At 34.8% G+C, this 21,979-nt stretch overlaps 1 protein-coding gene across 2 annotated transcripts in view; it reads right to left on the bottom strand.

Annotated features, from left to right (window-relative positions):
- EXOC2 (exocyst complex component 2) overlaps positions 1–21,979 on the bottom strand; it is a 127,752-nt gene that overhangs the window by 22,541 nt on the left and 83,232 nt on the right. For both annotated transcript variants that reach the window (XM_053987347.1, XM_053987338.1), the window contains exons 19-23: positions 21,850–21,909; positions 20,936–20,997; positions 19,387–19,453; positions 17,373–17,489; positions 13,305–13,446 (exon numbers count right to left, since the gene is read on the bottom strand). In XM_053987347.1, coding sequence (XP_053843322.1) covers positions 13,305–13,446; positions 17,373–17,489; positions 19,387–19,453; positions 20,936–20,997; positions 21,850–21,909 — 448 coding nt within the window. The remainder of the gene's footprint in view (positions 1–13,304; positions 13,447–17,372; positions 17,490–19,386; positions 19,454–20,935; positions 20,998–21,849; positions 21,910–21,979) is intronic.

Raw genomic sequence — 21,979 nt, forward strand, 5'->3', positions numbered from 1 at the left:
AACCTGTTTGCCTTTTATTTTTCAAATTCTTCACAAGTGAGCCGCTTAAGAAAAAAAACCAAACAGTTGTACCTCTTGACAACTTTGACATAGGCTTCCAAAAGTCTTGAGTGTGGTAACTCATCACACTTGGGGGTTCTTGCCACTCCCATACCTCTCTCACTTTACAGAAGTTAAGTCACATGTACAGTGGTGTCAGGGGGGTCCAAGTCAGCAGCACTGACTAACCCCTTCAGACTGCCCCCAGAGGTCCCCATACAGGAAGATTTATTCTCTTATGCCAATTGAAAAAGGTGTTCCACAGATAAAAGTGTGTAGCTGTATTCATCCCATAAAGATACAGGATGACCAATTCAATAGGAAAAGCCAGTCACTCCTTAAATTGTAAGGTAGACTAAAAACCAACATCGCTATCAAAACTGAGAACAGTTGAATCAAAAATCTCAAGCAGTATTTCCTTTCATTAACACAAACCAAGCATAGTCGGCAAGAATATTCATTTATTTCTTTCAAACACATCAATTTTAAGGCACCCTGAAGGTGTCCTTTCATGATTTTATAAAACCTAAAATTATTAAAACCTTTCAAAACACAGACTCACTCAGGAAACTGTGTGTTCTTCTCATAATTCCTGAAGTCACTGGTACTGTAATAATAGCCTGTCAAATGCAAAATGACAGCAATTTCATAAATGAAGAATGGGCTTAGAGATATACTATGTTTATGAATTTACTTTGGTTGTCACTCAAATATTATTATTATAAGAAATGAGAAAACTGAAGTCAATTGATCCAAAAGAGACTAATTTCACAAATAAAGTGTTTGGAACAATACAGACACTAATAATTTTAGTGCCCAGTTTTGCTCTGCATATCTCTAACCTTAAAGTTACTGAAAAAAATTTAATTATCTGGGAAACATGTCCTGCATTTATTAGAGTGACTTATGACAGATATACTTGGGTAAGTAAAAGAAAAGACAAAATCGTCAAGAGAAAGAGTATGGACCTTTTAAAAGACGTTTTTAAGTAAGCAACTTCAGAAGTGGTGCTTTGAGAAAAAGCTTATGAGCAGCACTAAGATGCACAATTTCCATGGTTTTAATGTTTCAATGTTTTGTTATTAACATCGAAGATTTTTTTTAAAGCTGCTATTTCTATGGAATTATACAAATGTGTAATGATAACAAGCAGGTGGCAATGCATAATACAAAAACCCCAATACTTTTGGAACCTGATTCTGTGAGTGTTCTTAACTGAAAAAAAGCAAGCAGTCGCCACACTGAAAAAAAGCACAGAACCAGTTCTTAATATTTTTACATACTTCCAAATTGCTTTGTGTACCAACTGTACGTGAAATGCATGAAAGTATATGAAATTTTTATTTGTCTTTAGTAACTAAATTCAGCAAATGGGCAACCAAATCAAAGCCACTGTTTTAACTTACAAACACTTATAGGAAGCAGTATTTAGTAGGAATGATGGAAGTATCGAGTCATGGGAAAAAGCTGACTGAAGAAAGGGACTTTGATTACAGATTCAGTGGATTATTTGGAAAATGTGGTAGGAGGTTGTGCTCTGCTTCATTGCACCAAATACTCTAATTTGATTTCTATGGCAAAATCTAGTTGTTGTTTGTTTGTTTTTTCCATAGACTTGGTAATTTGGGATGACCTTGAAGGGGTAATCACCATTTTGCCTTTCAGCCAGCTCTTCTACCAATGTACGTATTTAAAACCCACAACACGTACTGCAGTCAAATGCACACAGATCAGCATATCAGGAATAATTACTCACAAGAGTATACCTTAAGTTTATGGCAAAAAATGTCCTAAGTTGAATTTTATGTATAGCTGGACTTATCTGTCTGCTCAAATAACCAGTGAGTTGGAACCAGGTAACAGTAGCCTTTAAAGATGCTATTGCAGAAAAAGAAAACCAACCAAAACCCCAAGAACAAAAGCACTCAACCAAACCCCAACAATCAAAACAAAAACCCCCACAGCAGCTTACTGTCTTCTAGTCTGCTATGAAAAAGGAAAAAATGAGAGAAAATTGTTGTAGGAAACATACAGTATTCGATGAGATCACATATTAATCCTATTTATTAGTGTGAAGGTGAGTACTTGCACTGACTTCCAGTGTTACTACTTCACTGCTTTTCACTTCCAAGCTTTACTGAATCCCTATAGCACTTTGAAAAGGGCATGGATTTGAAATTAAGAATGTTTCTGCATGACCTGAACAATAGATTCTTGAAAATTATTTAATCCAAAATTAACATTTGGAAGCTATCTTGACTCAGGAGTGACCCACAATAACTGGAAAGCTTAAGACTTTTCACAGTTCAAAGTAAAGGCTTTTAATATTTTTGAATTACTTCAACTGCTGAACAAGCCCAACACTAATTTCATCCACACATCAATAAAGTTTAAGTGTTTCATTAAATTTAAATTGCTATTCGTTGTATAAAGACATTTTAAGCTAATGAAATGTTTTTTATTACAACGGATCTGCTGTACTGTTAGAAGCCAATCATATTTTCCCACTTAAAAAGTAAGAGTTCAAGGGCTTGATAACTTGGCTACTGAGAGAATATGCTCCAGGCTGAATTTTGTATAGAAGTTTTGTATAGAGAAAGCTGAGGCTTTTTGTTACACTAGAATTTTTAACTTAAAAACACGCACACAGCCTTGGGCAGAAAGTGTTATGAAGTACTGAGGAGACAGCTTTTCCCCACTGTCCTAGTAGGACTCTGCAAGTCTGACCAGTTGCTATGTTCATTTTGGAGACTATTTTCATCAGTGCTTTTAAAATGTTAAAAACGACATCATCCTTAACTACTGCATTCATTCAGAGCCTAGAAAATTATAGTTTTTACTACTCCTCCTTCATATTGAAATCAGTATCATTTTATGCTCGACCATAGACCCCTTAGGCAAAACTTCAAACCTTAACTGAGAACGTGAACTGACCAGTGGGTTCACTAAGGGCATCAAGGTTATTGGACCTCCTCGGCTGTGCTGTCTGAGGCAAATTCAAGATGTTTTAAGATGATTGTCTGCATCTGCACAGAAGGTAGCATAATGCTGTATTTTATATGGCCCTTGAATAATCTCCACCACTAGACACTAAGCACCTGTATCAGGAGAGATCACTCACTGTTATGGATTGTTTCTAATGAGCGCCTACATGCTAAAGGTTAACAAGACAAAACCATTCTCTAAGCGCAACAATGTGAATTATAGGAACTACACAGGATGCTCCATGCACTGAAAAGTCTGGTAATTTTGACAGAGCTGAGTTTATCTGGACCAATACAACGTTTTAACTTGGGACTTTCCATCTAAATATCACACACTAATCTCTGATCCTTTATAATTTGAGCTAGAGGACTATGACTTAGCTACAAACACCAGCAAACCAACCTCTCCGACAGATCAACCTTAAATGGGAGCCACATTCACCTATGAATAGGTAACACAATTAAGTTTCACAAATATTAATCATGACCTGTAAACGCTTCTTGATCTCACAGTGTTCCTATGCACACTGCCTTCTGAAACTGTGATGATGACCCCAGGAAGATCTGAGTAAAGATTGCCAGAGGGCCTTGGAAACAGTTCTGGGTAGAAGAAGAGAGCAGTCATAAGATCTTTCAGCAGCTAATACTACCCAGCTGCATATTCTGAGAAAGAGAAAAGTGCCTACAATTGGCACACCTGTGGAAATAAATATTTGAAGGAAGAGAATAAATCCAAGCAAAAAAGCCTAACTAGGAACTCCAGAAGAGACTGATACCATAGTTTGGGACTACAGGTAATTTTACTTTTCATGTGACTTACTTTCGCCACTCCACTAGTTTCATTACACACCAGTTTGTTAAAGATTGCCACAGAAACTACCTTGAGCATTACCAAGATAATAAAAAATCTGGTTTCTAAGAGTAACAACTGAAGGAGCAGTCTAACATAGCTCACTCAAACACCCCATCCACAGCCAAGGTTTGAATTTATTTTGGCTTATAACCCAACTAGTAATGAAATAAAACCAAGTAGTAATGATAGTGACTATTGACTTGGAATTCTAAGCTTTTTCACCTATGATCTTATCATACCTTCCTCACCTCCCTAGTCTTCAGTTCTGGCTTCCAAACCCATCTGAACCAACCCCATTGAGTTCTTCCTCTCACACACTTCCATTCATTCATTTCTCCCCAGTTATCTAACCTGCAAACCAAACCTGCCTGTGCTCCAAAACTGCATAATTCCCTAACACTGGGGCACCCAAAGAATTCAGTAAATCAGACAGGAAACAAAGATGACATTTATGCCTATCAAATGCAACATAAACATGAAAGCATTCACTATGCCAACTAACTAGACCATGGAGTATTGTTTTGTTGATGACACAATTTATTACTACTTTTGTTTTATTGAAAGGGTTGAGACAGTACAAAACTTGTGTGGATATACCCTCATTTGTGCTTGTAAATAAGGAGTGATGGAAGAGGGGGGAGAAAATACTTGCCCTTTCTCCTCTATGCATTATCATTGATTCCAATCTCCAATTAGCTTTCTGCTTTGTGCAATGGAGGGATTAGATCCTTTTACCAAAGACAGTCATAAAAATACTAAATGATCTTAGAAGATCTTAAGTGTTTCTCAAAGAGTATGCTTGAGGGGCTAAAAAAATTTAGGTCTCCCTGTAACAAAATCAAAACCAAAACAAAACAAATGTTGCTGACATTAACACATGTCCTCACATGACAGAGGCTGACTGTATAAATAAGAAAATGCTGAACGAATCACAAGTATCATAAAACTTCCTACAACTGGCTAGTCACCAAAAGAGACTTCTGACTTGTCAGACATGCCTGGTAAGTAAATCCTCTGAAGTTGCAGTAACTAATCTCATGCAGATATTAGAGTGACCTGTCATACCATCAGTTAGAACAGGTACTTGAGCAGACAATTCTCAACCTACAAGACTAAGCTGCCGTCTTACCAAGGAATCACAGCAAAACTTCATTTTAGATACAAGGATTTTGCACTCGTGTTCTTCCCATCCCTTAAGCAATATAAATGAAGTCTGGTTTAGGTCTTCAAAATTTTCAAATGAGACAGATGCTTTTCCCAAATACATTATTACCCTTTTTAAAATACACCTTGCTTAAAAAGTCAATTTTCAAATTTGCTGACCAAATTTTAAGAAGAGTGCAGGTATTCCAAATTTTAATGAAAAAAATACCAAAGCTAAAATGTTTTTGGAGCTTAATTCATGGAGCTTACTAGTCTTTAGCAAGGCATAGACACATAGACAGAAATGTCACAAGGTATCCTAGCAAGAAGTTTGACAGATAAAGCCAAATAGAAGCTGGAAGAGCGATGGACAGCAGTCTAATAAACAACTAATGGTAGGCTTAATAGCAGAAAATGCCATAAATCAGAACTGTGAGTGAAGGAAGACATGTGAAAAACAAGAGGAAGCATAATGTATAAACCACATAAGATGCAGATAAACTCTACTGAAATGCTTATACATCTGGAGTTTAGAGGCTACTGAGACCAGCCAACAAAAACTTTAATCACAATTAGCAGCAGAAAATCTTGCATGTAAGAAGCTGGAGAAGTACAAGAAGCTGGAGAAGCACAAGAAAATATCTAATAAAGTCAACATACAAGTGCAACTTAGTGTGTAGCAAGTAGGAACTGAAAAACGTGATGTCTCTCCAGGATGGTTTCTAATGGGATTTCTGTAATAGTCAGAAATTAAAGGTAACGTGTTGGCAGAAGCGACAGGAAGCTGAAGGGCCATTGCCTTCTTCTGTTGCCATCTTTTGCAAGGACAATATGCATTCCCTTTCATCAGCTACAATAATCCTTAAAAATTTAAATTCAGACACAAATGTAACATGACAATACAATGTTGTGAGAAGTGAGAAATAGAATGAAACCTAAATGCCTCAGAATGAAATTGAAGAAAAATTTCAGGTTAAAATGAAATTACACAAATGAAAGTATTTTGAAACACACATTGAAATTTGTGCTTATATTTCAAGCAGCAAATTAATTTTTTACAAAAAATGGCAAGCCCACAATACAAGGGCCCCTGACTTTATGATTATGGTACATGATTCTACTCTGAGAAGAATTAGGTGTAGTAAAACAAATGCAAGAACTGTAGTCATTCAACGCATAGATTGTCACACTTGCTGATTGAATGGGTCATTTAAGGATGAATGAATTCAACTCATCCAATACAAATTTGATTGTTATGCAGTTGGTATTTCCCTACGAGAAGCACAAAATATTAATTTACTAATGTATGTTGCAAGAGCAGTTAGCTTGAATGAAAACCAGCATATTTTAAGTGGACTATTTAAAGATTGCTGTGTATAAGAATCCTCTTATGTCATAAACTACTAGCATTTTGTAACAAAAACCCCCAAAGTGACAAGTCCTTTAGCAACTTCATGTGCCAGTACAGAAGACTTTTTTCCCTTATTATATGCAAAAGACCTGCAAAACATTGTTTTCTTCCTGTTCACATACATGGCATATTATATCCCTGCATCAAAATACCAGAATTTGGCCTTACTAAAGCATAAAAATTCAGACAATTCCTAAAGACAGGACATCAACAATTTGAGGACTGTTGGAGTTCAAAATCATCTACCTGATGTAAGTAAGATAATTTGGAAGCCATCCTTTTAAATGGTTAGGAGAAATCTAAAGGGTTACAGAGATTTCAAACAAAACTATTTTGCACATTTCAGTCAAAAAGTAATTGCTTATTTCTAACAAAAAAAAAAAAAGAAAGAAAGAAAAAGAAAATGATTTGTACTATATCCAAATGTTTTTAAGATGTAAATGCACTTGTCATCTTTCATGTAAGCAGGGTGCTAGTGCCCCAAATTAAACAAAAGAAGAAAAGTTAGGGTTGACAAGTATGTCGCTGCGTAACTACAAATTAAATATGCCTTTTGATATTTAATTTTTAACTGTTGAGTACCTTTTCATCAGGCTATTGCCATTAGAAGTTTTTATTAGATTATTAAATTAGACAAGTAACAGCTAAAAGATGTGACAAGTATAAAAAAGTCTGATTTAGCAGATGTGACGCACTTAATCTTTTACTGTGATAGTGGCATTTCATATATTTGAAATGTTTCAAACAATGATCTCTTAACAAACCAAAGAAGAAGAAATTCAGATATAACTTGACTATATTCAACTTATGCCAAGTACAGAATGAATATCTAAAAACCACAATCACCTTTCATTTGAAAGTGCAAAATCACCTAAAACTTTCAAAGCAATGTGAAATTTTAAATACTACAATCCCCCCCACACCAATATATGACAACACAAGTGAAACACAGAGGATACATATTTTAAAAAGGTTGTTAGAATAGCAGCTGAGAATCTGTATGCTTGTGAATGCTGACTGAATGCTGGCTAGATTGCACAGCAGCCAGCATTTGAAAAGCAAGTTATGAAGAGATATCACCATTATCTGAATTGTTCAGAAAAATAAATGAACATTGACCTCCTGTATGGTAAACAAATCCTCACATACTACAGTCTTACAGAAATTAATACAGTAGTTGCATTTGTAAACAAATTAAATATAATCAAACATGCCATATTATGAAAAGTAATTAGCCATTTGCATGCAAAAGCTCACATTAATATTCTAAAAGACTAAATGCCGGCACACTACAACTACCCTTGCTTGTATTACACAAACATTAATACACAGAAATATTCTCCACCCAAATTCAGAACAAACCCCTCATTCACTCTCCAAAAGTCTATAGCCTTGCAAGTCAAAAAGATAATTTTTCTTAATATAAAAAAATAATGTAAAAATATAACAAAAAAACCTGCCTAATTTTGCCACACAACTAAGACATAACTTATGCTTTTTAAACTGGAAATAAAAAACCCACAGCAAAACACAATTTACTACCAAAAAAGAGATGTATGAACAGGAACAAAAAACCCCCTTGTATGTTAAACTATCACATTGACCAGTATACACAAAAAACAATCTAAATACATACTTGGCAACTGATTAACACTATGTTTCCTATTGTTCCTTTCATCTCTTTTAATTACGTTAATAATGTGGAATAAATCAGAACAATGTTTCTAACAAGAGAAAAGAACTAAACTAGATTTCACTGCTGCTACATGTTAAAATTGAAGTCTGTCTTGTAAAGACTCAGAAGTCTACACTGAAATTAAAGTGAAAACTTGAATGAGTTGTTTATTAACAATAAATCTAATTAAGTTAATAAAACTGCCTTCTAACACCAGCAGTCACACCTTAGATCAAAATAAAGAGCCAAACATAAAATCACTTTGTGCACAAGCTCTGACATTCAGATCTTTCTTACTGAAAAGCACATGCATGTTGATAAATTATACAGCAAATGTTTTAGCACACAGGCTAAATAAAAATTTGCCCCATGCAAACAATTTATCCTTTTTTATATTTAAAAGTGTAACAAAAAGCATATGTATCAGGAAATATCTGATAATTACAGGACAATTGCTTAAATGAGGAAAGCATAAGCTTCTTCCACACTGACAGAAGGAGATACCACACTTGAATAGTATATATTTTTCAAAGTTTGCTCAAAAGGCAGGCCTCTTAATTTTTTATTCAAAATTCTTCTTCAGAACTGTTCATTTAGTACAGTTCTCCTCATTCTTGTATTTTCCTATGAATAAGAAATTGCTGTCCCCAGTACTTACAGCCGGGTGCCTGCAGAGCTACCAATGATAAATAGTGTCAAGGTTTTGGATAAGATTTTACTGAATATTCTATCACTTACAAGACTTTAGCTAGTCAGATTAACCATGAATATTCAAATAGACAGGATTCAAAGAAGGCATTTTAAATATAAAGAGAAAAACACTTAAGTGAGTTATTTACATGACATAGGAAACTGTAGACAGAAACCTACCTGCACCTTTTTTCCCCACCCAGATTATGCTTCACTCACTTCTCAAATTCTGTAACAGTTCTGGATAGATTTTTGCCTGAACAAGTGAACTATCAGTTCCACTTAAGATAAAAAACAGTTGTATTTCCAAACCAGCTGCCATTTTATGAAGCAAATCAAGTGCACTCATGTAGGAAAAAATATTATTTAAAGATGGAATTTTAAATTATTGCATTTGTGTAGATTTTCTTTGTGCATGATTTTTGCTGATATGGAAAAGGAAACAAACCAAAAACCAGAGTGGAAAACAGAAAATTCTCTTACTGCACTGGTCTACATGGGTCAGCAACAATATTGGCAATAAATACATGAAATTTCTGTACAGAAAATTCATGTGGATTTGATTAATTTTGCTGATGATGTAGACCTTGACTTTTGAAGCCCCTAATTCTCAGAAAGAAACAATGTTTATAACACTATCAAGGCAAAACATTTTGGTTATTGCTGTGCTACCCAGTGGTATTGCCTATATATAGCATTGCCTGTAGTGATACTTCAAATATACAGTAATTCATACATAATTTCCGTAAGCTGTGCAAAGAAACCAATCCGTAATATTAATAGGCTGTTAGCCCTAGAGGATGAAAGTGCAAGATTGAGGGGATTTCTTGAATTACACAGCAGCCTCTGCTAAGCTCACTTGTCTAGTGACTATCAGATTTCCCTGTCCTTTTATTTGCATTTCAAGCCTGTCTCTTGTTTGAATAATCCCTTCAAACCCATTTTTATTTTTAAATAAAAATGGATTCATTCTATTTAATTTAATTTCTAAATCCTAACCTAATTTATGTTTTTAACTTGCTCATCCAGTCCTGGTTTTCCCACCTTGCTCCACCTCCATTCCTTGCCTGATACCAGTCTTCATCACAAACTTTTTGTACTAGTCTCTCCTTCTCTTGCAGTTACATTATCTCCTATCTCAGCATTAGCATCCTCCTGAATAATTCCATCTACCCAAAAGCATTACTTCCAGTAGTACAGATCAGGTGGCCTCTGTAGAGAAGTTTTCAGAAACAGCTGTAGTCTTGAAGCTCTGGACTGGACAGAAAATTCACCACCAGAAAATTCTCAATCTTGTTCCTAACCAAATCATGAGTATTTTTGTACGCACATTTTCAAAAATGTCCTTTGCAAAAGATGCACCATGGCATCAACATGCCCCCAGTTCTGGTCAGATTTTCAATGGCCAGATGGCTTGAAAGTTTCAGACTGAATCAGGGAATTTATTTACCTTTTCCTTATATTTTACATATGGGCAAATTAATATTTTGATCTCTTCTTTCCCATCAGAAAAAGAACTGTTCTTGTCAAAATCTGCCTTTTTACTATCATCATTAATACTATTTGAAAGCTGATGCAGAAACAGCCCACATAAAAACTTCATGTCAAACTCTAATGTCCTGGCAATCATCCAGTAAGGATACAACACTACACATCACTGATAGCATCACTCAGGAACACAACCGAGGCCTAAATAGTTTGCCTTGCCATGCCTTTTTCTTCTTTTTTTAAAAATTAAGACTTTGAAAGTCAAAATCCAAACCAGGAAAATGAAACAAATCAAATCTTTACAATTTGCAGACATAAGGATTACTGAAAACAGATAATGATTTCCAATATACAATTTTTTTCTTAACAAATAAATATATCACTGTTTAACAAATCCTTGAATGAATGATGTGTTTGACTCAAGTTAGACCCAACTCCTTGTCATATATATGCTATTTCAGTTTAATAAAGTAGGTATTTTCAATGCTGTTGGAAATTAAGTGTAACATAGATCTTTGTTTGTTTTGGGTTTTCCTAGGAGGAGGAAAATAAAAAAGATAGCATGTCTACTGTAGTATTAACTGCATTGTTTAGATTACATATATTTTCTCAATTAAAATATTATTGTACAATTTAAAGTTGTTTGTGAATATCAGTTTATTGAAAAAATCAATTATATGGCTTTTGGGTGATCTTTTTTCTTATTTCTTTTTCTGATTGAACACTGGAAAAATCTGATTCTCATTTGCCCCACAAAGAGGCTTTTTTTCATCCAGTCCTTTTAAATTACAAAGTTCCTCTACCTTCATGAAGAGGTTACCTATTAATCACTTACTAATTATCTTCAGGGCACCAAATATTTCCAGGGTCAATGAACCATTGCTATAATCAAACAAACTGAAGTTCCTCAAAGCTACTCTTTGTCTGAGTTTTGGCAGGGATAGAGTCAATCTTCTTCCTAGTAGATTGTATAGTATTTACTGTAAACTATGAGAATAATGTTGATAACACATCCATGACTCAGGTGCTGCTGAGCAATGCTTACACTAAGTCAAGGACTTCAGTTTCTCATGCTGCCCTGCCAATGAGTGGGTGGGGATCCATGAGAATCTGGGAAGAGACACAGCTGGGCAGCTTTCCCTGACTGGCCAAAGGATATTCCATACCATATGATGTCATGCTCAGGATATAAACTAGGGGGAAAGCTGGCTGGGGGCAGGCTGGGCATTGGTCAGTTGGTGGTGACTATTTTTCATTTGCATCACTTGTTTTTCTTTCTTCTTCCTTGTGGTTTATTTACCTCTTTGATATTTTCCTTTTCATTACAATTTATTATTATTATTTTACTTCAATTATTAAACTGTCCTTATCTCAACACATCTGTTTTTTTACTTTTACCCTTCTGATTTTTTCCCTCATTCCACCAGGGCAGGAGAGGAGTGAGAGAACAGATGTGTGATGCTTAGTTGTTGGTTTATGTTAAATCATGATACTTCTATACTAGTAGTCATCAGAGTACATTTAACAGAGGTTAATTCATTGGTAAGGAAATTAATCATCAAGGTGGAGAAGCACAGAAGTAATGTCTATATGTTCCTTTTTAACATGTCTAGCTTGGGGATTAATAAAAAAACCCTGAACAACTTTTCTACTATTTTGAATTGGCCAATGCTATGATATGCAACCTGATGAAGTGTCTCTAATATTCACTATCTTCACTTCAGTTTTTGCCACAAAGTTACAGAGAAAGTACATTAAACCAAAAATAAACTGGTCAACAAGAAGGCTGAGGCTCACCTGTATCAGAAATGCAATATTCCCTTTAAACAAAGAAAAGACTATAGAATTATCCTAAAGGCAATGTGAGCCTAGAAAGTAGATGCCAATGCACTAGATCAAGAAATGAGCATATAAAAAGCTGACACAATGTCTTGGTCTTGGTTAGCTGGTGGGAATTCAAATATGCCAAGTGAAAACATACTTCAAATATGATGACTAGTTATGTATTATTCAGAAACGTTTCTGAATATGCAAGATGAGTATCTAAGTTATTTCTGCAGTACATTGCATCACAGTGTATATTCTGAGCACAAAAGTATTAACGAGATGGAAGACACATTTTCATCTAATGTAATAAACTCTAAGATCCTTTTGCTTTTGAGCAAACAAGCACCTGCAGCTCTTGATTCACAGGTTACCAGTGTATTACCTCCATATCCAATTTTTAAGTACAACAGGATTTTTACTAAGTTTGCCACATACAACTCTATGAAAAAAATCAAAACAAGAATGTACGAATTGATTAGGACAAGATCACCTTCAAAATGCCATGTACTATGTCACTGCAACTAATTTCTACTTGGTATTAAGCAGGCATTTATGTGATAAGAAATTCAAATGTATCAATTTTGCATAGGACATATTACATGTTCAAAGGACTTAAGTGTGCACAGTATTCACTACTGCGAAAAAAAAAAAAAGGCAGACTCATTTATTTATTATGCTCCCTCAAAACAGAGGATATTAAAGCATCTAAATAATGACTAACATCTCAGTCCTTTTAAACACCTTATACCTGCCCTTCGATGGTTTAACATTCTTTGCTGAACTACTGTTAAAATACGCATTTTGTCATAATTTTACCTTTTGAGAACTGTAATTACATCTATTATCAAAGTAGCCAGATTCTATTGGAAAATATCCCAAACTACCTCAGTGAATTTCGTAAGAAAATAGCAAAGATGGCTTTTATAATTCTTTCTATTATATACAAGCAATGAAGCAAAATAATCACAAAAAACAAGTATTAAAGAGATTATCAATAATGAAAGCAGCTTTAATCATTTGGGGGTATTTGAAAAATGATTTAGGAATTAAGTAAAGTCTGTGAGAAAGAACTCATAATGAGAACATGTCAAAAGTTAAAAACACAGACTAGAAAAAAGATTTTAATTGTACAGTATATTTTAGCTCCTATCAATCACTGTTAAAATCATTTGAGTTTAATAAGCAGATATTTACCTGTTGGAATGAGACAATCTTTCCAATCAAAATATCCTGCATAAATGCCGGGTTCTAATGACCCAACTATTGGATCTGCCTTGAATTCAATGTACATTTCAAACAGTCTTTGATCCAGCTCTTTCAAGGATTCCATACTAACCTAAAAAATTAAACAAAAAAATGAAAGAGAAAGAACATAGTAAATAGTTATTAACTAAAAGAACTTAATAACATACCCAAAAAATCATGTCTTCTTTAATTTCAGCAAAAAGCAGCAATTACTGACATATTTCAATTCATAATTACCTATATAAAAACTTCAGAACTTGTATATTATCTGTTCATTTTTTTTCCTGATTGTATTCAGCAGTAGACATTTTCATGAAAAATACAAGGAATGCCTAAGCAGGCAGATCATTCAGTAACTGTCTATTGGCATGATTTTTTTTTCCTGCATGTCAACAGGTCTATATCTTGCAAAGTAAACAACTGAATTTTGTGAATGCTTTAAAATATACCCATAAAAGTTTCCATCCTTAAACATGAAGATTTTTGTATAATACTTCAGATTTATCAATTTTAATGTTACAATTTCTCACTATATAAAAAAAATACATTATTTATTTAGAAGTCTCTGTCTTCTGAAATGGAACCTATGGACTTTCCCTCTCTACTTCAACAAGTGTCTGTACAACAAAAGCAGAAGCTGCAGCTCATTAACATCTGCAGAACTCTTCTCTTTAACAGCTCTCCATGCACTTTTTTAAAATTCACACAACTTAGCCACACTGAAAGCTAAGGGGATATGGACAGTTTTTTCACTGTATCTGAACAACTTTAAATTTTATACAAGGCTTTTCATTAAACAAAGGTACCCCCTGTAATTATAGCTGCTACAATGGTTCTATAACACAATGCATATCACAAAATGTTGAAGCAGAACACTAGTATCTAAACATGGTAATGGATGCTAAATGCAAATAAAATGAAATGAAAATTAAGATCAAAATCTCATGTGACTTCTGCTGAAATGTATTTACCTTTATAAATAAGAACTTAAGCAACACAAAAATAAAGCTTTTAAACTAGTGTTCATTTTCCTCAACAATTAGGGGAAAAGGCACACACACACACACATGTATATATGAATAATAATTTCCAGAAGTAAAGAGGTTTAAAAATGAGGTCTGCTTTAAAAGCAGGTCTCTAGATCAAACTGGAATTTCAGAAAAAGAAAGAAAAGACTCCTTATCATTCATTTCTAAGGATTTAATACTGTAAACTGTAGAATAAGGGTTGAGCCTTATTCACTAAAGGGATGTCTCTAAATTGTGCTCTACTCTGGTATGCCTACATTGTTAAATAAAGAGAAAAAGGAACTGCAATATTTGAGTCAGGAACAGAAGTAGAGAAGATTTCAGGAAGGAGATCACAAGTGTAAGGGAAAACAATTGTTACTGAGGTCAAAGGTGATGTTAGGAAAGTTGGGATGGTGAAGCTGGTGCTCAGAAAGAAGACACACCATGACTTTCCTGCTTTTCTAGGTGATGAACCTTCTTTGATTTGTCACAAGAGGATCTCTATCCCAAAACAAAGCTCTCTATAAGGCATAAGAAGATCAAGGCTATTTTCTTCCTCTTTTCCTTCTACCTGACTGCCTATTTTTAAATAGAAGAACACATTTTAAAAGGTACAGAAATATCACTCTTTTCTCCTCTTATACATGCTTCAAGACATTTTTCACTTCAATTTCTTATGATTAGGGAGAATAACAACTCTTAGACCATTCCTATTTAGCTTTAAACTAGTGGGAAAAGAAAGTTGGAGTGTGAAGTCCCTGCAAATATGCACTCATTCAAAGAATCTGTGAAACAACTGCTTCAGTGTTCCTCAGCAAAGTTTTTTAGAATTAAGGAATTCGACCTTCTACTTTTGCAGTCATTCAGTACAAAAGATCATCTGCACATTCAATACAGGCTTTTTGTTTCATACAAGTTCTCTTCAACCTGTTTCAAGTTCAATACACAATTAAGATAGAGGTAACCTGGTTTTTCAGCTGGTGGAAAGATTGCAAGAAAGAATGAACAATTAATCTGAAAGTAATTTTGAGCCCAGGATTGTGGGGAGGAAGCAGAGCAGAAGTCCTTAACATCCACCGTGTATACTGATTTCCCTGATTTTCAAGTGGGCTAAATGCTTAATAAAAATAGGCAATTCTCACATTGTTGCCTTTCTGCAATGAACATCCCAATGACTACAGTTTTCAGTTCTTGCATTAAAGCCATTTTGAGCCTCTACCCTTTAACGTTATCTAATTATGAGAACTGTGGAAACAATTTTATTCAGAAGCTTAATCAATAAGCTGGGTGAATTTTATGGGATACGTATTTTTTTTCCTACTTCCTAAATCACTAAACTGATGATAAGTTGAATTAAAGAATCTCCACAGAGAAGTACAAGAGTCATGAGTATGTGCCAAGGCAGCATGTGCTAAAAGCAGAGTGCAATGTTTGGCTGCTTTATATAATTTTGTATTTGGCGCACTAAGAAAAAAATTGAAATAACCATATAGAATGTAAGGAAATATTCTTGGCTACAAGAATATTATAATATCTGTACTTCAGAATATTAGATAATAATGATTTCCCTACTAACAAAGGCAACTTTAGAAAAAACACCCCAGTCTAAGGAACAGATAGTTTTTCACTATAACACACTACCAAATTCACCTTAAGGTTACATTTATAAAGCTGACAGAATTTAAAGGTTTGATTTAGTTTCAGTCTTTTCAGATAAAAGCTAATATTAAAAAAATTGCCAATTCTTTATGATAACTTAAATCTAATATTTAAATAAATTAAAAACTTTCAGGAGTTTAGGTGACAGAAAAAAAAACCAGAAACAATTAACCCACCTCTCCAAACATCTGTGAGCTTACATCCTCATTTAAAATTAATAAAGGGCTGAAAAACTGCCCTCTTATGATGGCTATCTAACTATCCAAATCCCCCAGCTGGCATTGGTATGTCCCATACATGCAGCATTGCATCAGTCAGAGTTTTCAAAGGGTTAACGCAGATTGGAAACTAATCTGCCACTTCAACATCTGAATTTGGTAATTTACAAATGTACCAAACTTTTAATGGCAATACTTTGATGTGCCTGTGCAAGGCAGGGTGTTGAACACATATAAAACAGATGTCTTAGCTGCTTCCAACTGTACTGGGCTCAACTCTCAGTAGCCAAAAAAAAAAAAAAAAAAAAAAAAAAAAAAAAAAAAAAAAAAAAAAAGGCAATATCCAGAGTAATTTTCTACATTGTACTAACCACACAAATCATTGCAATCCCTTTCAAATGCTATTCAAAGCTACTTAGGCTGTAGAAATTCAAGCAACATTCAGGCATAATGGGACTAAGGATGTACTACATTGTTGAACAATCAGTTTGAGTGAAATACTGTATTCTGTACTGGAAAAGATAACATTTTACTTCCAACCAACAAATATTTCTGTAAATAAACTAGCTTTATGGTCCTAAGAATTAAGTCACAACATTTCTCATAAGAAGTGATTAATCTTTACAAAAAGGCAGGAAAATGAGACAGCTACTGCCACCCACTTTGACATTTTCGTTCTTTGAAAAATAAAAAACAACAACCCCCCCCCCAAACACAACAAAAATCCCCATGAACTAGTTCATGAACAAGAGCTATCAGTAATGCAGATTTCCAGATGAAAAAATTGATCAAGTATATTCCTGAGATAACAATCTTTTACTCTCTGCATTGAGAGAACACAGTGACATTAAACAGCGTTACTAAGAAATCTGATAAGCTCTGCCATTGAATACACAAGTCCTGAACAAGAGCTCACACTTTCTATACCAGCTACTTAAGCCCTGTATGAACACACAGAACCATATCCTTCTTGTTGTTGTGTCCAACCAATGCCTGGAGTCCCACCTATTTGTCGAAGGCTAACCCAGGAGTCATTCTGGATGTTTGGGCACTTGCACCTACTTTTCACAGAAGATAAAACAAATAAAAATCTCCAAGCAAAGATGCTCCATTCCAGTGCTCTCACTTACTTGAGTTATTTTATCAACACCTTGGAAGCCATGTTTCTCAAAATGTTCAGCTATATTTAGGAAGGTATGACGTTCCAGGTAACGGCAGTTACTGAGTGCAATTAAAAGTCTCTGCTCCTAAAAATTAAGATAGGAAAGAGCATAACAGTTCAAAAAAGAAGTATCATCATAACCAACACTGTAAATGTAAGTAGAGTATTTTACTGACTCTGTGCATAATAAACATTCTCATAAATAAAGTAGGGTTTACAAATATTTTTGTCAACAAACTACTCAGAACTGAATGAATATCAGGTATGATGACTGAACATGATGCTTCCTCTTATAGGATCCAGAGCATTCATTGGAATAGTTATGACTAATACAGAACTGTGGTTAAGACTTCTTTACAAAAATTAGGTTTGGACAGCTTTCCAGGAAGCTGTTTCTGGATTTTACTTTGTTTCAAGAAATATACTAAGAATTATGACCATCATAACATCAACTGAAAATCAACTTCACTTTCCCATGAAGGTGGCTAAAACAAGGGAAGCAGTTACTGAACAAATGCACTCACCAACTCTAAAATACTATAAGGTTCTAAACTCCATTATATATTTTCAGCAGTTTGAAGAAATTCTAGGTGGTTATAACGTATGTCTGTTCTTCAATGATTTTTTTTAACTACAAGGGAGTCAAATACATTCTGGAGTTGAGATATCACAATTGCCTTTCCTTGATCTTGATAAAAGATACAGCTTCCAAACAAAGAACCAAACAAGACAGAACTACTATTTAAAGAGATTGGGTCTTCCCTCTTTCCGTCTCCTCCTTTTCATTTCAAACTACTTTTCCACCTCAGATCAAAGTTAAAATCAACTGAGAAAGTATTTTGAAAACAAAATTATTTGACAGTAGTCACCATAACAGCACTGATCTGATTAAAAATGGTATTGGTTTTCAGACCCAGAACTCCTGACAGTTTTGTATTTCAGTAATACAATGACTAAGACTGAGAGTTGCCTTCTACTTTAAGTTATAATTAGGTAGCATGCAAACTATTCAAAAAATGAGAATTTAAAAAATTCAGTGACCAATCTTACTCCAATCACTCACTTTCTCTGTTCTCATTCAAGAAAGAGAAGACAAAATGTCTTGTGATTTTCGTAAGAAAATGATACCATGGAACCATGGAAGACAGTCATTGTCTAAAATTATGATTTTTTAAAAATGTTTTTGTACCTATGACATATAGGAAGAAGCCACAAGTCAACAATTACTATCAAATCTATGTGTTGCAAGAATAAAATAATATAAAGAACTAGTTATTATGTCTACAATTCAGAAACTTGCCCCAATATGGCAACCCGTGATTCTTTATTGTAGCAGAAATACTTATTATTCTTGTAGATTAGGCAAAGTTGGGCTTCTGACACCATTTAAAACCTGCACTAAGGACTATTAATTTCACAAGAGGTTAGGTTTCTTGCAGGTAAAACCTTTATTTTTTCATCAGCTGCTTAAATGGAAGAAAGTACATTAACCAAAGTGGAAAGAATATTAAAAATTCTTTTCCAACTTCCTAAAAACCCAAAATCAAACAAACCAAACAAATAACCAATACTTAGTAAATTTTCTGGAGGAAACTGTATTACTGAATATCGGTATCTTTGTGGTTTTTAAAACATAACTAATAATCAGACTGATTCTAATCTAAAACAAGGTGATAAATCAAAAGTCAAATCCTCAACTGACTTAACACCAGTGCTATTTTCACTGATTTTTTTGATGCCAGTTTAGTTTCTGAGGACCTGTTTTCAAAGACCACTTTCATGAGTTACCTTAACATGGTACACTAAGATACCATAAAAACCAGTGCTTTCAACAAGAGAAATGCCTACAGAATACAAAATTGTTATCTAAAAAAACCAAAATAAACAATATTTACAATATTGTATCAATAAAAAATAACCACATTCCTGTATCTTTGAGAAGTATTTTCACATCAGCTTTTAGATATAGAAGCCAAACTTACCGAAGAAAGACTTGATTCTTCATGAATGCTTCCAAACAAATCTGGAGATGAAACATCAACTGAAAGACTGGGAATATTGTTTAAAAAGTAAGTATATATGAAAGTATAGTGCTTTTGATTATTTGATACATGGTGGATTCAAATCAGCAGGAATAAAATGCTACCACAGTGTCCACCAAGAGTCTTCTTGGTGCTTCCCTGCTAGCTCTAACACAGCGGCTGCAAGGGACACGCTTCCATGCTCAGGAGTGCGGAAGAGCGGCTAAGGGTTATGAGCCCTTTCCTCGGAAGGCACTGTCAGTGATGGTGAGGGAACCGGGAGGAGACAATCCAGGCTGTATAAATCCAAAGTTTATTGGTAGCTCTGGGGAGCTCCTGACCTTAGGGGTACAACACTGGAAAGCCCCGGAGGAGACCAGAGCAGCCCCTTTTCTTAGGGGGTAGAAACAAGGGAGGGGTTTGGCTATCCACCAACAGAGGATAGAGGGGAGTGGGACATGAAGTAATTGACAAGCAGGACAACATATCGGGGAGCTGAGGAGGGGGGACCCCTGTCCCTTGGCCAATCACTCAATGCCTTTCATGGAAGCTTCTAGAGAGAGGGGCTAGAGAGTCGAGTGACAGACAAGATGCCAGGGAGGGGATATGAGGATTGACATTTAGGGAAGGGGAGACAACTTGGGATGGAACCATAAACGAGGGAAAAACAGGGACAACCCAAATAACACAATACAACAAAATGCAATTCTGTTTCAAACCCCCTTTACACCAGATAACAAAGCAGTTGTTATCCACGTTGTTCAGTTTTTCCAAGATGCCCACAAAGCCTGCAGGAGGTGCTTGGTGGTCTGATAGTAGCATTCTAGCTATAGACCTTTCCTTTCCTTTCCTTCCTAAAGCATTTTTCTTTTCTATAATTTCTATGTTTTGCCACAGATTCTGTTTTTACACCTATCCAGCCAATGGTCATCTGAATAGGAAGAAAAAGAAATTTCATTAAAACCAGAGTTCATTTGCCCTTTGCAATGCATATTTCTATATTTGCCAAGTCTCTGGTTTTTCACAAAGGCTTGTAACTCCTGGAGGCTCAGGCTACTCTGACTTGTTTTGGTGTCTAAAATAAGTGGCTCATAAGAATTTACTGAACAAACAACTTTCTTGAATTTAGTAGAAATACCAATACAATCAGTAAAAAAATAGAATGGAAGAAAAGAAAGGCAGGGGATGTTTCACCATGACTGGACATTACTTAGTGACAAGTAAAACTAATTCCATGTAAAGTCATGTCAAAACCAACACATCTGCTTCAACAGCACACAACTTGTGTCACTGAATAAAACAGTATAAGTAATATTAATTATCCTGTATGATCTTTATTACATGATGCCACACAACGTTTTGACATAAAAAGTACCTGCTCTTATTTCAAAGCATCACTATAAAGAGGCAAAAGTATTCACAAGAAATACGAAATACAGAAGGGATAAAACCACAACCCCATTGAAATGTAAGACTTTGCAGAATGCTACACATAAATCTTTTTACTTACTGTGATGTATCTATGTCACCATCAGGTTTGGTGCTCAGTTGTTCCAAACAATCTATAAAGCCCTAGGAAATAATAAAGCAAGATCTACATTTTCTGCCAGAAATAAAAAATGTTCTCAAATTTGCTTTTACTACACTCAATAAAAGCAGAGCAATCATCATCACCTGGTTTTGTCTTAAACTTTACATAAATACAGTAACATTTAGTTACAGCTTTTGAATGCATATTTTCTATTTTGCATGCATCATAGTGTACTTGTAGGAAACTGAGTAATTTTTAACCCTTATAAGTAATTTTCATGATGCATGTTTAAAATTATGCAGTGATAATCTGCTGGTTAGCATGGTTAACAGTTTTCATGTGCCCAATCTGAACAGTGGATTCCAAGTAAAAATTGCAGAAGCCTCACTATAATCCCTTTGTTGCTTTGCCTCATCATTTCTTATTCGAGGAGACTATTAAAATGATTAAAAAACCTAAAGAATGCTAATACCAATTTTCAAATAAATAAAAAAAAAATCAGATTTTGTTGCAAAGAACACTGTTTTCTGCTACAAAAATTAAAAGCCAGATCCTCAGCTGATGAAAACCAGAATTTCTCCTCTCACTGCAGTTTATAGATGTTAGATGGCATCAGCTTAGGAAGCATCAATTGTCAGTAAAATCTTGAACAATCACATTCAGTAAAATTCTTGAATATGTTACTTACTCTCTCAGGATTTGCCACCACCAGATTGAGCTAGCCAGCTCTACCTACTTATAAAGTCAAACATTTCTCAGAATCCCTGAGTGTACCACAGGAATAACACAGTCATCAACTTAAGCTACCTTCTGGGAGGTGGGTAAGGTACAACGCACACATTTTTGATCGTCACTTGTGTTGACAATTTCATACTTCAAAGTGATCAAGATACCTGCATGATCCCAATGCTTAGTTGGCACACATCCTCCTGTGTTTTCTGCTGCTGGAAAACCTGAGGATACAAGCATATTATTTCAGCAGAACAACTTCACATGGCCTTATTCTCAAGGAAGACCTGAGTA

Source organism: Vidua macroura, chromosome 1 (assembly GCF_024509145.1).
Source record: "Vidua macroura isolate BioBank_ID:100142 chromosome 1, ASM2450914v1, whole genome shotgun sequence".
Taxonomy (NCBI): Eukaryota; Metazoa; Chordata; class Aves; order Passeriformes; family Viduidae; genus Vidua; species Vidua macroura.